Raw genomic sequence first — 17085 nt, 5'->3', positions numbered from 1 at the left:
ACTGCACATTTAAAATGGTTTAAAATATTAAAAATACAATTATCTCTTAATATTTATGTTCGATACATACAGAGAACACAGCTAGTTCATAATTGCAAGGTGCAGAAAGTCCAAATTCAGAGTAACAACAAGATACTGGATAATCTTTCACTGCTGCTGATCGTTCACGCGGGTGACTCCTCTGTGCTGCGCTACGCAATGGATGTCGGGTGTGATGATGTTACCCCCGACATTCACTGTGAGCGCCACACGGAGGAGGAGACCAGGGAGGGAGCCGGAGCGCCAGCTGACGTGACCGCAAGGTAAGTATTTTCTTTTTTTTGCAGGATTTTTTTTTTCAGCGCTGCCCCCTTGCCACAACCAAAACTCCTGCTGGTCCACATTTACAGGCATGCTGGGCCGCATGCTGCCTGCGGGTTGGACAACCATGCTCTAAACCGAGATGAAAAAAATAATAATCCTTAGTAGGTCTGGCTAGAGCGGCAGATGCTAGAATTGACCCACTGCCATGGAGAGAATATCAGTGAACCTTGCCCGCCGAGGTCAATTTGGTACCACCAAAATGACCGGAACACACCTTTGCTCTCTTCACCTTCAAGACACTCAGAAGCATGGGTACCAGAGGAAACATATAAACCTGGTGAAACAGCCAAAGGAACGGACATTGCGTGTATCAAGACTGCCCGAGCATCTCTGGAACAGTAGAGCACAACCTAATGGTTCAACAGAGACGCCATCATGTCAATGTCCGAGTCACCACACCTGTCCACTAACTCGCTAAATAACACCAGAAGAGGAGACCATTCTCCAAGGTGAAGATTCTGCTTAGAAAGCTGTCCTAACAATTTTCCACCCCTCAGATGAAAACCGCCATGGTGGCCCAAGCCGTGGCGTTGTCCAACTCCAAGATCAAAAATGTGCAAGCCCTACAGAGATTGCCATTCTGCCACCACCAATGGAGCAAAAATCGAACCCACGGGAAAAGAAGAAACACTTGACTGGAAAGGTTTAGGTAAGGTCTATTCCATTTCAACTGACATTTCCTTGCATGAAATTGAGCCAACTGGAACGCTTTGAAAATTGATCCCATCTTTTCCAGAACCTTTGTGCAGAAGTGCACATACGTCTGTCTGACAGGCAAGAGAGACCTTACCATTTTATGTACGGCCTGAATCTTGTCTGGTGGCAAAAACACCCTGTTTGCGAATGACAAAGAGCAGAACCAAAAAGGCCATCCATTGGGAAATTGAGAATCCAACAATGTGACTCCAGAGTCTGCGCCGTCACCTGGATATGGGACAGAAGCACCGACGATGACTCCACCTTGAGAAGATCATCCAGGTAAGGGTTTATCGCACCCTCAACATTCCTGCACAATTTTTAAGCGTGACTGCATTTGCGAATGGGGATGATAGATGTCTACGACAACCGAGCAACTAAACAGTTCGGGGAAGAGGGTAACAAGACTCTAGTCGGCGGGCACCTGGAACTTCCGTCCGGCGACGAGCTCACCCAACAACTCCCCCAAGAAACCCATGATAAATCAGTTTCTCCGATTCCACCTGGGGGACACGGCTATCATGGGGTTGTATAAGAAGAGCATGGAGTAGGCACTTAACTAGTTAACTTATTAGTTGTAAAATGCTGACAAACCCCTCCCATCTGCACTCCCCTGTAGCTCCTCGGTGTAATTATAAAGCCCTAAGGAAAGGGAGTCAAACAATCAAAAGACCAAACAGTAGAAGGGAGGGAACGCAGTGCCCCAAGATGAAATCACAGAAACAGATTTATTGGGAGTCTAAAACTCCTCTTCTCTTTCATTCAATCTGAGGGACACTACTACCATGTGGAAATACAAAAAGTAGTCCCTTGAGACGGACCGCTCCAACAGCCCGGCACGAAAAATATTACGGCAAAAGCTTGTGCCCAGAGACACGAAAACGTTGAATTAGCAGTATTTGGTAAAGGTGTGGACCAAGGACCAGGTGGCTGTCGGGCAGAGCTGACCTGCAGAAGCCCCATTACACTCTGCCCAAAAAGACCCCACTGAATGTGTGGGACGGGCGGCAATGCTACTGAGCACAGGCCGGTTCGCACGGATATAAGCATACTTGATGGTAGAAGTGAGCCATCTTGCAATAGTTAGCTTGGTAGCTGGCAAGCATGTTTATGTGGATCAAACAGAACAAAAAGAATCTGTGAGGCGAATGCGGAAGGTTCGTTGAACATAAACGCGTAGTGCCCTATGTCCAAGTACTCCAAAGGGTTAGGTACTGAGGAGTAGAGGCCTCCTGGAATACTGGAACAATTTCCTGATTAATGTGAAATCCCGAAACTACCTTTAGTTGGAAGGTGGGTACGGTACGGAGTACCACCCTATTGTCGTGGAAAATAAGGTATGGTTCTCTGAAGAAAAGTCTGCTGAGCTCTGACATTCTACGAGCCGAAGCAATGGCCAGCAAAAATGTCACCTTCCAAACCAGACTGAGAGGGATGGGACCTGAACCTTTAAGGAAGCCAGACGGAGTCTAGCCTCCAAACAAGATGTGAATTGAAACGGGATTCCTAGCCAGCAACAGGGTGTTCACAACCCTGGAGGAGAACACCTTGGAGCGCCAGATGCTGACTTTAATGGCATGGCTGTTGGTAGGTCCTGATGACGAAAAGGGCCCCTTGGAGGAGGAGGTCGTCACGAAGGAGTAGACGAAACCCAACTCATGAAAAGAATGTCTACGTACCAGACCAGACTGGCCAATTTGGCGCCGACAGAATTACTGGAAGCCCTCCTTGCTTGACCCACCGTAGGATGCGGGTAAGAACTGTAATGGGAGGAAAGAGATAACCCAAATGAAATTCCCAGCGCATTATGACGTCAACCGCCAGGCACAGTTCCTTGCACTTGAGCAAAACTTGGGAGCCTGCCTGTTGTGCTTTGACGCCATAAGATGAGGTCCGGGGAAACCCACCTCCGGAGCAGCATCTGAAAGACTTCCGAATGGAGTGAACACTCCCATGGCATCACCGCGTAGCGACTTAGGTAGCCTGCCTCCCAGTTTTGCACGACTGGGAAGAATACTGCCGAAAGTACGAGAACAAATAGTTCCGACCGTGCCAAGATTTGAGTAGTAACTTGCATTGCTTATTGACATGTGGCATTGTCGGATTGTAGACGTAACGAGAAGCCCTGAAAAAGGGCCTGAGCCCCTCGAAGGGCCATCAACATGGCCTTCAAATACCAAAATGTTTATCGGAAGGGAGGCCTCACGTTCTGTCCACAGGCCCTGAAGGCAAAAATTAAGAACCACAGCACCACAGCCTAGCAGGCTGGAGACCGTGGTGAAAATGGTACAGGATCATGAAGCAAGGGACCTACCTATGCCCAGGTGGTCTTGGACCATCCACCACTGAATGGACAACCGTGCCTCGGGAGATAACCCGTTTGGTTTGGTGTCCAATCAAAGGGGAGACTCATGCAAAGAAGCATGGAGGGAGAGAACCCAGCCTACAATGTCCTGCAAGGACTGAGCCTTATCCTCTGGAAGGAAAATCTTCTTCTTCCAGGTGTCCATGATAAGACCCAAGAAAATAATCTGCTGGCAAGGGATTAACTGGGATTTCTACAGGTTTATAATCCAGCCATGAAGCACCAGAATCCTCATGGTGAGGGCTAGGTGTTCGCAGAAGCTGATCCGAAGTGGACTTGATGAGAAGGTCATCCAGGTAGGGCACTATTCTCATCTCCATGAAACGTAGACGAGTGGCCATGACAGCCATGACTTTTGTAAATACTCTAGGCGCCATGGTAAGGACAAATGGGAGCATCCTGAAACTGATAATAAGAAGCTCCCACGTGAAGCACAGCAGGGGTTGATGTCCCTCCCATATGGGGACGTGAAGGCAGGCGTCTCGGATATCTACGAACGGCAAGAATTCTTCCGCTTCCAGCCCATTGATCGCCAAGTGAAGAGACTCCATGCAAAATCTGTCCATTCTTAGGTGCAGGTTTAGAGTCTTTAAGTTTAAAATGGGTCGGAAGAAGCCATTTGGCTTGGAACCAAGATTAGGTTTGAGAAGAATCCATGACATCTCTGGCTTGCTAGGAACGGGCAGATGACCCCTGCAGAAAGAAGAGAAGCGACACAGTGTAACACAGCTTTTATTCTTGTGGACTCAAGGGGGTAAGGAGGTGGTGAAGAATCGACAACGGGCTCAACCATAGAGATCTATCATGTAGCCCCTTAAATCCAATGACCTGGAGAGAATGCAATACACTGCTCCTTAAACAACCACAGACGTCCACCTAAACCCGCGGCCGTGAGGAAAGAGCTAGGTGTGAGTCAGGCTGACAGTTTGTCTGGAAGGTTGGGTGCGGGAAGTCTGGTGGAAAATAAAGACCTTCCTGCGTGGGAATGGCCTCTGGATCCAAAAGGTGTGCCTCTGCTTGCCTGACCCCTGGTGGAAGATTCCCTCCTGAAAGAGCTGGCGAAAGGAGCTGAACATCAGTACACGTGATTTAGACACAATGACCGGAAGGAATGTACCTTTACCACCTGTTGCCTGACAAATGATGTCGTCTAATTCGGGGCCAAAAATCAAGAGCCCGAATAAGGAAGGGGCTCCAGGGATCTTTTGGATTCAACACCGGCTTCCAAAGTTTTCTTCTAGCTGCCACAGCCGAAGCAGACACTACAGAGGACACTGAGGCTACATTTTGAGCAGCCTCATACAGGTAACCTGAAGCCTCTTTCAGATGCAGAGGGAGGGGGAGTCCGAAAGAAGATGACGGTTATCCCTATGTCGCTTGTGTTTGGACAGAGTCCAAGAACCAGTTTAACCTGTTTATGTCTCTTGACTAAGAAGGTTGACCAAGCCAGTCCTAAGTCTGTGTTCTCAGTTACCGTAGGTTGCAGTACCTCTGCAGGGAATGCAACCACTACCAAGGTATAAGTAGAAGCTGCAGTCAGTGCTGGAGTCTCTGCCAGATGGCCTAGCAGCTGATGGCCGGAGTCGCCACAGACTGCGCCAGAGACATAGCTCATTGGTGTCTGACAATACTGCTACTAACCTACAGGTTAATTAGAAAAAAAGAAAGAAAATGAGAAGGAATATTTTTCAGCTAAGAAAAGTAAGCCCAACTTCTTGGACACACAGGGGGGTATTCAATTGACAGCAGGATCGCCGAAAATCCTGCGCTAGAAAGATATTACCGTTAATACGGTAATATCTCGCTGGATTTCAGCTCGCGGCTCCCTGAGCCGCGAGCTGAAATCCAGCGAGTAAATTACCGTATTAACGGTATTTACGCGCAGGATTACCGTATTAACAGTAATATTTTTCGAGCGTGGGATTTTTGGCGATCCCACCATCAATTGAATACCCAGCTTAAACTACACTGAGGAACTACAGGGGGTTGCAGAGGGGAGGGATCTGTCAGCATGTTACATTAAACAAGTTAATTAGTATAGTGTCAACACCACGCTCCCCTCAGACAACCCCATGGTAGCAGTGTCCCTGAGATTGGATGAAAAATTAAAAAAGCATTTCAACCTTCAAACAGTGAAGGCTCTTGCAGCCACAGGGACTGCCTCCTCTGGAATGTCTACCACCTGGCACACAGCCCAAATCAATTCGTCTGCCCCTGATGGTCAGAGGGGAATTCCTACCCAAAAGGAGTCTAACATGTCTCACCCAACAAGCACTTCTCCCTGCTCCTGGGAAAAACAGTCAGAATCTGACTCATCCATGGCTGGGACACAACCATCCTCCTCTGCGCTCACACGAGCAAGATGGCGTAGCGTAAAAGTAAATGTTTCTGACTTTTCAGAAGGCAATATTCTGTTGTATCCGGCACTGGAAAACTTCGTCATAGAAGTCACTCTAGCATTAGTCCCGAGAAAACTCCCCCTATCTGACATGATACATAATAAACACAGGAGAAAGAGACAAACCAAAAAGACAGAAGCAGCACATAATCAAGAAAGTGAAAGAGAACCTGCAATAGAGTGCAACAAATCTGAGGGACTAACCACTCAGAAAACCAACTGCACACACCAGATACCTTACAGATGGAAGGACAGAGAAGGGGGGTGCTGAAGCTCCACGGATGCTGTTCTTGGTTTCTGCAGACAGCCCCCTCCACCGATCTAGTGCCTAGCAGGTGGTTACACTGCAGTTTTAGCCCACAACTGACCCAGCCCCTTTATGGCTGCCCCCCTCTAAAAGAGAGGACCTTCCCCGGAGCACAGATCTGCTTCCTAAGAACCTCTCAGTACCTCAGATCCCCCACTCCTAGCAGTACACAGCCATCTGTGCTGTGCACTGCAGTACTGACACAGCTGCCATGAAGCCCTAAAACACACCCTGCCACAATGGGGCACTATACTCTACCCGTAGGTCTAACAGGAGAGAATTGGACACCTATTAAGATTCTTAAAGTGCTTGCACAATAGGCTACCCTACACTCTACCCCAATTTACCCAGTTTCCCCTAATGGATGCAGGAGAAATATTTTTAGAAATGTGCTGTGAGCTAATCGTATTGGGGCTACTGTCTTCTGGAGTAAATGGCTGCACTTCAGACAGACCAGCCAAGGATATCGCACCAGTCAATTGTTTTGGTTTGACTAGCTACAGCTAGTCTTTATTCACCAGCAGTAAAACAAAACACAAACAAAATGACGTTGCCCGTCAAGTATCAACTCCACACACATGATATCCCTCGCTGAAGTGTAGGACCTAGTGTCCCACACACACCTTCAAAACCACAGTACTCACTGGCTATAAATTGTAGTTTCTCTTAGCAAGCATCCACCTGCTCTCCAGACTGTGAGAAAATGAATGAGATGCTTTGCAGCCTTTTACCAGCACCTCATCAGGTGCAACTCCTGATTAGTCAAGCAAATAAATCCAGGAGATGCTCTGCTTCATGCCGGAGCCCTGAGGGCTTCAGAAGCGGCAACAGGGAGACTGCTGCCTGAGACCGACTACCAACCCTCTCAAGCTGATTTTGGCTTGAATGGAAAAATAGAGCCCTGCAGCTTAGACCTTGAAATGTGCTTGTCCGTAGGCACCATACTACAGATAGGATGTTTATAAACATACTATTAAAGCAGACATAATGTCACACTTATTACCATGGCAGGCACTGAGCTTTTTTCTCACCTGTTAGGCACATGGATGTTCACTACACAAGTCTCCAATAGTTCTCCCTGTATGTCAGTGCAGCAAGCCAGTAACCAGCGCTGGTCATGAGATAGACAATATCCCACAAACATCACATTGTACTTCTGCCCTGCCTCACCAAAAGTTTCTCCAAGCTCTGTCTGCTTGTCTTTAGTGGGGGCTAGCAGAAATGGTGGGGAGTATATCTGTCCGCGATTGGAATACTGTAAACAGAAAAAGAAAAGAAAATAGGTTAGTTTCTGCAGCATTCACTCAATAATTTGAGCATAAAACACAATTGACTATAGCAGGAAGCTACCTCAAGGATGATGTCACTGAAATCTACTGTGCACACCACTTACTAGATTTCTAATAGTCTATCACAGCCCACGTCATCTATGACATTTACCCATTTGAAAAATTACTACACTACAAAAATAGAATAGTACATTTTGCCGTTTATATCTAACTTACTTCTGGGCTCCTCAGAATCACATTAAGAGCAGCTGCTGGACCAAAGCCAGTGAGCGGTTTGATAGGTATTTGTGAAGCTACTGGCCGTTGGCACTGGCAGTAAACAGAGAAAGCTATAGATTTCAAGTGCTGGATATAGGAGACTGTTTCATTATTCACCGTCTGCAGTAGATACCGACACGGGATCACCTGCAAGAAGGTATACATTAAGTCAGCAACCCCAACCATAGACAAAGAAGACAGAAACATACCAATAATAGTTGTACTATACAATATGTAAGCTGCTACATATGTACAAGATGCACTGCAACTTGCAAAACTGCATATTTTAATTTACCTGATTGAAACAAATAAGATCATGAACGAATGAACAAAAAAATAAATCAAAATAGAATAAAATAAAAAATTATATATCTAATATACACACACACACATATACATACATATACATATACATATACATATATATATATATATATATATATATATATATATATATATATACACACACACACACACACACACACATATAGACACACACAGACACTGGAATACTGTTTTGGGCCAGGTACATTTGTTCCTATTTTCTGGCATACATGTTTTAAAGACCCTAGGAACATGTTTGTATGTATTTAAACTGCTTGCTAAGGGCTTTTGGCCTTTGATAAAAACCAGAGTTCATGGGGTTATGGATGGTGAGTGAGGGCAGGCACATTCCACTAGGCCCCATTTTAGGTCTTTTGATCTTCTAGTCTAACAGCAGGCTGGATAGTGGTTGCACCTGTAAGGTGTGTATAAAAACATGTCAGTGTGATCAGTCTGACACTCTCCTTCCTAGTGGAAGGTACTGCAGAGTCTCTATTAGAGAAAGGCTGACATTTGTTGTGAGTAATCTATACGTGCTGGAACGTCTTTCATAGTTTGACAGTCAGAAACGACTTGTGTTTAGTTAGTGCCGCACAGACAATCTGTGTTGATTTTAAAGTTTTTCTTTATTTTTCTTGCTTAATAAAATTGACTGAGGCCAGTTGTACCAAACTTTGGACTTGTGCGATTTTTCGGCTGCTGTACACTACCAACCCCTGGAGTTGGCATCTGTTTCCCTAAACCGGCTACAATATTTATTGGGGGGGGGAATTCAATTGGCCATGTTACTGTCGAAAGTAACCTGGGCTGAGCACTATTACTGTAATAGGCAATTTTTACCATTAATATGGTAATCTTTAAAACTGGTTTTTGCTCACAGCTCAGGGTGCCACGAGCAGAAATCAGGGTCAAAATGACCAAAATAATGGTATTAGATTTAGCGCAGCGTTACTCGCGGCAGAATGGAATTCCCCCCATTGTAGGATGTAAGAAACGTCAACCTCTTTTTTTTTTTTTACGACATAAAGCCTTAAAATTTAGTAAAGCCCTGTGGGTGCCTCCTAAGTATATTTATTTAGACATCTATGGAGTTCCAGCACCTAGGCTCGGGAGCTACAAATGCGAGTGTGTGTGTGTGTATATAATGTGTAATATGTATATTTTTTTTTGATGATGATTTTTTTTCCTCTCTTGCTTTGTCTTCAACAGTTCCCCTTTAACTCTTAATGATGAGTATAATATGCACATGAATGAAGAAGTATTAAGATTTCCCTTCACGGGAACTAAGGGTCCTAGGCTAAACAATGAAAAACAGCCCCAGACCATTATTCCTCCTCCACCAAACTTTACAGTGGACAGCACGCATTTGGCATCCACCAAATCCATATTCTTCAGATTGCAAAATGGTGAAGCATGAATTGTCACTCCAGAGAATGTTTTTCCACTGCTGAATAGTTCATTGACAGTATGCTTTATACCACTTCTGTTGATGCTTGGCATTGCGCATTGTGAGGCTTGTATGTGGCTGCTCACCCATAGGAACCCAAACCATGAAGCTCCCGTCAGACAGCTATTGTTCTGCCGTTGCAGAGAGAGTTTGGAGCTCGGTAATGAGTGCTGCAACAGTACAGACAATTTTTACACGATACAGCACGCAGCTGTCCCATTCTGTAAGCTTACTGCTTTGTGGCGGAGCTGCTGCTCCTAGAAGTGTCCACTACACAGTAACAGCACCTATTGTTGACTGGGACAGCTTTAGTAGGGCAGAAATTTTATAACCATATTGATAATCACTGTGCTCTTCAGTACGAACCATTCTACTGCTGTTTGACTACAGAGGTTGCGTGATTGTATGGTCGATTTAGCATTGATTTCACAAAACACATACCTGCATAAGTCATCAGAAGGGCCGCTTTCCAAAGACTTAATCACAGAAATCAAATCAAAAGTGTGCAAATCAATACCAAGATAAGCCAGAATCTTTGCAAATAAATAGTAATTGTTCATTAAAATGTGTATTAAAAGTCCATGCCTAGGTTTGTACTTTGCAGTGGTGTTGGGAACTTCAAACAAACATGCAGTTTGGCCAGGAGTGCCCACACTTGAGATCATCGCTATAGCGTGTTACATGCTCAACAGAAAAGAGGATTTATGTACTTACGTTAAATCCGTTTCTCTGATTCCGTCTGGGGGACACTGCTTACCATGGGGTTGTGGAGGGAGCTTGGGGAGTTGGCACTTAACTAGTTAACTTTTAGTGGTGCCGACAGACCCCTCCCCTCTACAATCCTCCTGCCTCTTCCTCTTCCTGTCAGTTAATTAAAAAGCTCAAGGAGAAAAAAGGGCAGTCAAACAAGAGCACACAGAAGAAAAGCAGAAGGGAGGGATCACAGTGTCCCCCAGACGGAATCAGAGAAACGGATTTAAAGTAAGTACATAAATCCTCTTTTCTCTTTGATCCAGTCTGGGGGACACGGCTAACCATGGGGACGTTCTAAAGCAGCCCCCTAAGGGTGGGACTACTCTGAAAATCCCGCTCGCAAAGCATTACGAGCGAAATTTGCATCCACGGATGCAAATAAATTAAACTGGTAAAATTTTGTAAAGGTGTAGACAGAGGACCAGGTCTCTCTGGCACCGGACGGTTAGCCTTATGTAAGCTTGCCTAATAGTAGCCGTAATCCATCTTGCAATGGACTGTTTTGAGGCTGGCCAGCCTCTCTTATTAGCATCATAAAGAACAAACAGAGAATCAGTACGTCTAATCTGAGAAGTTCTTTTGACATAAATGCGGAGAGCTCTAACCACATCTAACTTTTCCATAGACTGTTGATCCGAATGGGAAGTAGATGAGAAGACCGGAACTACAATTTCTTGGTTCAGATGGAAAACCGAAACTACTTTAAGAACGAGAGGAGGGAGGGTTCTTAACACCGCTGTCCTCGTGGAAAACCAGATATGGTTTCCGACAAGACAGAGCTCCTAATTCTGAAAGAATACGTGCAGATGCAATAGCCAAAAGAAAGAAGACCTTCCAGGTCAACCATTTCAAATCTGCCACAAGTAAAGGCTCAAAGGGAGGCCCTTTAAGCATATCCAGCACCAGATTGAGATCCCACGGTGCTGTAGGCGGAACATAGGGAGGCTGAATATGCAAGACTCCCTGGAGGAAAGTCCTAATATCTGGCAAATCCGCTAATTTCAGGTGGAAAAAGACTTAAAAGTGCCGATACCTGAACTTTTAGGGAACCTAAACGAAGCCCTGCTTCCAGGCCATCTGAAGAAAAGCCAATAAACTAGGGAGACGAAAAGGGGACATGTGACATGTCCTATTTTCACACCATCTGATATAGGTTTTCCAAATCCGGTGATAGATGCGAGCTGAGACTGGCTTTCTGGCTCGCATCATAGTGTTCACCACACTGGAGGAAACAACCTCTAGCCCTCCAGAGGCTGGCTTCAACAGCCATGCCGTTAACTGATCTGAGGTAATTCTGGTAACGGAAGGGACCCTGCAGAAGGAGGTCAACTCGAGATGGACGACGAAACCCCGGTCCTTCTGCCATAGAGAGTATGTCCGCGTACCAGACTCGGCGCGGCCATGAGGGAGCTATCAGAATTACTGGCAGACCTCCTTGTCTTACTCGTCTGAGCACACGAGGAAGCATGGGAATCGGAGGGAACAGGTATCCCAACCTGAAGTCCCATGATATCGTCATTATGTCCACTGCCACCGCTAAGGGGTCCCTTGCCCTTGCGCGAAATGTGTGAACCTTTCTGTTGTGTCTGGAGGCCATGAGATCTATATCCGGAAGACCCCACCTCCGAGCCAGAGACTGGAACACTTCTGGATGGAGTGACCACTCTCCTGGCATAATCTGATTTCGACTCAAGTAGTCAGCCTTCCAATTTCTTATTCCTGGAATGAATACTGCCGATATTGCTGGAACATATAGTTCTGCCCAAATCAAGATTTGAGTTGCAATCTTCATTGCAGCTACACTCCTGGTTCCTCCCTGTCTGTTGACATATGCCACAACCATGGCATTGTTGGACTGACAGGGTGGTCTTGGAGGAGGGACTGGGGCGCGCCGGCGCCCCCCCCCCCCCCCCGAAGGGCTAAAAGAATAGCCTTTAATTCCAGAACGTTTATTGAAGGGTCGACTCCTGAACCAACCAAAAGCCCTGGAGCCGGAGATGTAGGATCACCGCCCCCAACCTTTCAGGCTGGCGTCTGTCGTTGCTATGATCCATGACCATGGAGCGAAGGACCTGCTCACAGTCATGAGATCCCGAATCAGCCACCACTGGAGTGATTGTCTCGTCCTCGGGGATAGAGAGATCCTCTGTAGATCTAAGCGAAGGTGGGATCCTGACCATTTTGTCAACACATCCCACTGGAAACAACGAGAATGGGCTCGACCAAAGGGGATGGTCTCGAAGGAGGCCACCATCTTTCCCAGCAGCAGCATGCACAAGTGCATTGAGGGGCTGGGGGAAGACAAGACCTGAGTTGTTATGCTCTGAATTGAAGCAACCTTCTCGACAGGCAGGAAAACCTTTTGCTGGCTGGTGTCCATGATGAGGCCTAGGAAAACCATGCGTTGACACGGAACCATCTGGGATTTCTTTAAATTGATCAGCCATCCGTGGCCCTCGAGGACCACCAAGGTGAGGGACAAGTGATGACGTAAGCAATCTACTGAGGAGGATTTGATGAACAGATCGTCCAAATAAGGCACGACCTGAACTCCCTGAAGGTGAAGACATGCTGCCATAACTGACATGACCTTCGTGAAAACCCTCGGCGCTGTTGAGAGGCGGAAGGGGAGGGCCCGAAACTGATAGTGGAAGGATCCCACCGAGAATCTTAGAAGAGACTGATGGTGAATCCATATGGGAATATGGAGGTATGCGTCCTTTATGTCTATGGACGCCATAAACTGATCCTTCTCTAAGTCGTTTATCACCGACCAAAGGGATTCCATACGAAATTTGTCTACCTATAAGTGCACATTGAGGCCCTTTAAATTTAGGATGGGGCGAAAGGAGCCGTCCGGCTTCTTGACCAGAAACAGGTTTGAATAAAACCTCTGCCCTTTCTGGTAATTTGGAACCCTGCAGATAACTTTTTGAAATAGAAGAGAGGCGACCCAATCCTGTATAGCCTGCCTTCTTGATGGATCTCGGGGTAGCGGAGTTTGGAAAAAACGATGTGGAGCGGGGCCCAACAGGTCTATCCTGTACCCCTCTGATATAATACCCTGAATCCAAGAATCTTGGGAGGACGCTGCCCACTGTTCCTGAAACAAAGACAAACGTCCCCCCCACTGTCGCCCCCTGCAGAACAGAGTGGTCGTCATGACGCAGGCTTCTCCTGGGACATGGAGGCTTAGCGCCTAGCTGCAAACGAGGATCTCCCCCTGGCAGAGGAGCCTTGAGAATTGGGCTGTCTCTAAAGGACTGTCCTTTAGGAAAGGAGGTCCCCCGAAAATGCTGACGAAAAAGAGCTGATCCAAGGGTTCCGGCTCCTGCTAGGGATACTGGCAAGGAAGTGCTTTTGCCCCCGGTTGCCTGAGAGATCAGGGTATCCAATTCCGGGCCGAACAAACCTGCCACTGAAAAAGGAATGGTTTCCACTAACTTTTTTGATTCCGCATCTCCTTCCCATGATTTCAGCCATAATTTCTTCTTGCTGAGATAGATGCAGCCTGAATAGAAGAGGATACAGCCGCTGTATACTGGGCCGCCTTATACAGGTACCCCGATGCCTCCTTCAAATGCAAAGCCAGGAGAAGTAAATTAGAGTCCTGTAATGCCTCTGCCAGCTGGTCTGCCCATGCTTCCATGGCTCTAGCAACCCAAGCTGACGCAAATGTGGGCCTAGAGGAAGAACCCGCAGCCGCAAATATAGATTTTAGCTGGGATTCCACTCTGCGGTGATTGACATCCTGTAGGGATGCAGAACCTGGGGCTGGGAGTAAAGCGTGCTTGGCCAATCGAGCTATAGGAATATCCACTTTTTGAATGCTCTCCCAGCGAACCACATCCTCTTCCTGCAATGGATACAGGGAAGAGAACCTTTGGGAACAGAGAACCTTTTCTCCGGCTGTTTCCAGGCTCCTTCTGCGATATCTCTAAGTTCTACTGAAGGGGAAAAACGGCTAGCCCTTCTTTTGGCTTTCTTAAAAAGATTTCTGTCTCTGGGAATCGGATCTTCCGGTTCTGGGAGATCCAACGCTTGTCTTACTGTTAAAACCAAATCATTAATAAATTGGCTTTTAGAGCTTTCTTCCTGTCCCAACAGTAGAACCTGGTCAGGATCAGAATTAATATCCCCCTCTTCCTCTGAAAAACGCCTCAGAGTCTGAAAGGACCATAAGGGTATTATCAGATCTAGGCCGCTTCCTTCTAGCAGGCAGAATATTTGGGGATTCGAGTAACTGGTTCAGTTTATCCAAACCTTATAAAAGCTGCGGACCATGGCTGCTCTGTGGGAACAGGGGCTTGGTCCGTCTGTAATGAACAAGGTCCTGGTATAGACGTTCCACTGGAAGCAGGGAGGCCCAATAGTGTATTTGGATTATTAGACACCGAAGTTGCCCCAGTAGACCATAATTGATTGGATTGAGAAACAATCTGTGCTAAGGAGGAAACCGACTGTGTCAGGGAGGCCACCCAGGCCGGTTCCTCCGATGGAGGGGCTGAGACCTGTTGGGTTTGCGCAGGGGGGACCCCTGCTTCACAAACAGAGCGCCAACGGGTCCTTCTGTCCACAAGTTAATTTTACATGACATTTAGAACACGTAAAAAAAATATTGATTTAGGGCCCTTTCCCTTATCTGGCATGTCTGAATAAAGGAAGGCACACCAAACACACAGACTTAAAATGTATACATTTTTAGCTGAGGGGAGAGAGAGAGAGAGAGAGTCAACTAATCTAGATAAAAAGTTGTACTTGTAATATTTTAAACACAAAATAATATTTAAGCAGGTAGGAGAACTATAATATAACTCCTACTAGCCCTCTTGTACACAGCAATACAGCATATGAGTTTAAATAAATCAGATACTTAGTCATAGGCCAAACAGGGGAGAAGTCAAACAGCAGTATCCTGGTGCCTGCTCCCTCAGATCTGTTTTCGGGCTTCTCCTTGGCGCCAGAAGACTGGGACAGACCATCTCTCTCTCAGGAAGGAGGGGGAGCTCTATGTGTTAACTCCTCCCCTTCAGTAGTGCTGCTTCTGCAGCGATTAAAAAATAAAAATTAATTTTCTGTAGCAGAGTAATGGAGACCTCCAGCGTATAATACCTGATGCCCCCTCCTATGCATGAGGGGGGATCCAGGTATAGCCCCCTTCTTCATAGATCTCCTTCCCGAAATCCAAAATGGCCGCCGTCAACTGACATATCCGATAACCGGCACTCTATGCCTGCAATGGCATCGCCGGTTATAGGGGAGGCTCAGGAGTGACAGCGGTCCGTGAGACCGCTTGTCACTCTCAATTTTAGACACCCTTTCCTGTCCCTGTCAGTGAGAACCGTTGGCTCTCATCTGACAGGGGAGCGTCTGCGCTGCTGTGCTGTGAGTGTGTCCTCTATATTAGAACACACTCCAGCCTGCTACTGGGAAAAAATGAAGTAAAAATTAAAACAATAAAATAAAAGTAATAAAATTACACTAAGCACTAAAAACACTGCCCAACTCCATGGGCAACTGAAAAAAACTGACAGGAAGAGGAAGAGGCAGGGGGATTGTAGAGGGGAGGGGTCTGTCGGCAGCACTAAAAGTTAACTAGTTAGGTGCCAACTCCCCAAGCTCCCTCCACAACCCCATGGTAAGCAGTGTCCCCCAGACTGGATGAAAGAGAAAAAGAGATTGTGTTTCACTTGCCATTAAAATCTTTATTTGGAGGCATGTAGTTTCAGAGCAGAAAGGAAGAAGGCTATAGTTATAAGTAAAATATGTTTCCTACTACCCGACATTAAGGGCCTCCAAGAAAACAAATTTGATGGCAAGTGAAACAAAATACCTTTTTTATTGAAACTGCTGTGCAGATGACTGGTGACATCCAAAGAGGTCAATAACTGACAAAATCAAAACAATCACCCAATAGCCAAAACAAGTTACCGAGAAAGAACAGCCTGAAGTACTTTCCTGATTAGCAGTTGGTGGGCTTTGGTCTCAGCGTGGACATTATCTAAACTGATGCATGTGTGGAGGGATGGATACAGGAGCATTCGACATATCTGCAGAATTCAAGATGTTTCTGCTGAGGGTCTGCTTGTTTATGGTTCCTTCTGGGAACGAAATCTGCAGAGATGTTGTGGACATTAACATTTGCCCATTTCATGATCTTCAAAGCTTTCTATAGAGTGGTTTGTTTGTTTTTTGGACTCCTTTTTAATGGTTTCTATAGTTTGTTTTCACCAGGCTGTGTTCAGACCCAGCGGCCTCAGAGGTAATCCTGTGATTGATATCTAGATACATTACCTCCAATTGAATTGATGGGAAGATATGACAAGAGGAGAGACTAATGACCTTGACAGTTGATGTCTGCCCACCTCCCAGTCTAGTCAGTCATGGTGTCAGTCATGTCACTGTTTATGTATGAGGAAGACAAAATCCTTCAACTTGTAAGTGCAATGGGCAAGTCCACCACAGCAAGTCAGAGAGTGGAGCGTGAGATGGTGATAATCTATGGTAAATTTCAGTAGTTCTTGTTCTAGGAGTAGAGTAATTTGATTTGGAGTTCTCATGTGACAATGGTTTACACAGCTGAAACCTTAAGTCCAGGCAGCTGAAATCAATTGTTGGTGGACACCTGGGGTTGTGGCAAGATCTGAAGGGTAGAGGATAACAGCTTCCAGTGCAGATAGAAACAGTTATAAAGTCTTGACTCTGGAGCCCACAGGGAACTGGCAGATGCTGACAAATGCTCTATAGTCCTACAAACACATTTAAAGGTGAGTTTTGTGGTAAAAGAGATACAAAGAGATAGTCCACCGCATCTGCATGTTTGTTCATTTGAAGGCAGAGGTCCTGATTCCAGTTTATTAGTAATGGGAAGAGAACCAATAGCAG

General features: G+C 46.1%; 1 protein-coding gene across 2 annotated transcripts in view; it reads right to left on the bottom strand.

Moving 5' to 3' along the window:
- The window catches only part of MED13L (mediator complex subunit 13L), a 144342-nt gene that overhangs the window by 21115 nt on the left and 106142 nt on the right, over positions 1 to 17085 (bottom strand). For both annotated transcript variants that reach the window (XM_075213842.1, XM_075213848.1), the window contains 2 exons: positions 7635 to 7823; positions 7161 to 7384 (listed from right to left, as the gene is read on the bottom strand). In XM_075213842.1, the coding sequence (XP_075069943.1) occupies positions 7161 to 7384; positions 7635 to 7823 (413 nt within the window). The remainder of the gene's footprint in view (positions 1 to 7160; positions 7385 to 7634; positions 7824 to 17085) is intronic.

Source organism: Mixophyes fleayi, chromosome 1 (genome assembly GCF_038048845.1).
Source record: "Mixophyes fleayi isolate aMixFle1 chromosome 1, aMixFle1.hap1, whole genome shotgun sequence".
Classification (NCBI taxonomy): domain Eukaryota; kingdom Metazoa; phylum Chordata; class Amphibia; order Anura; family Limnodynastidae; genus Mixophyes; species Mixophyes fleayi.
The sequence above is the reverse complement of the archived record's forward strand: the minus strand, read 5'-3'. Positions and strand labels throughout refer to the sequence as shown.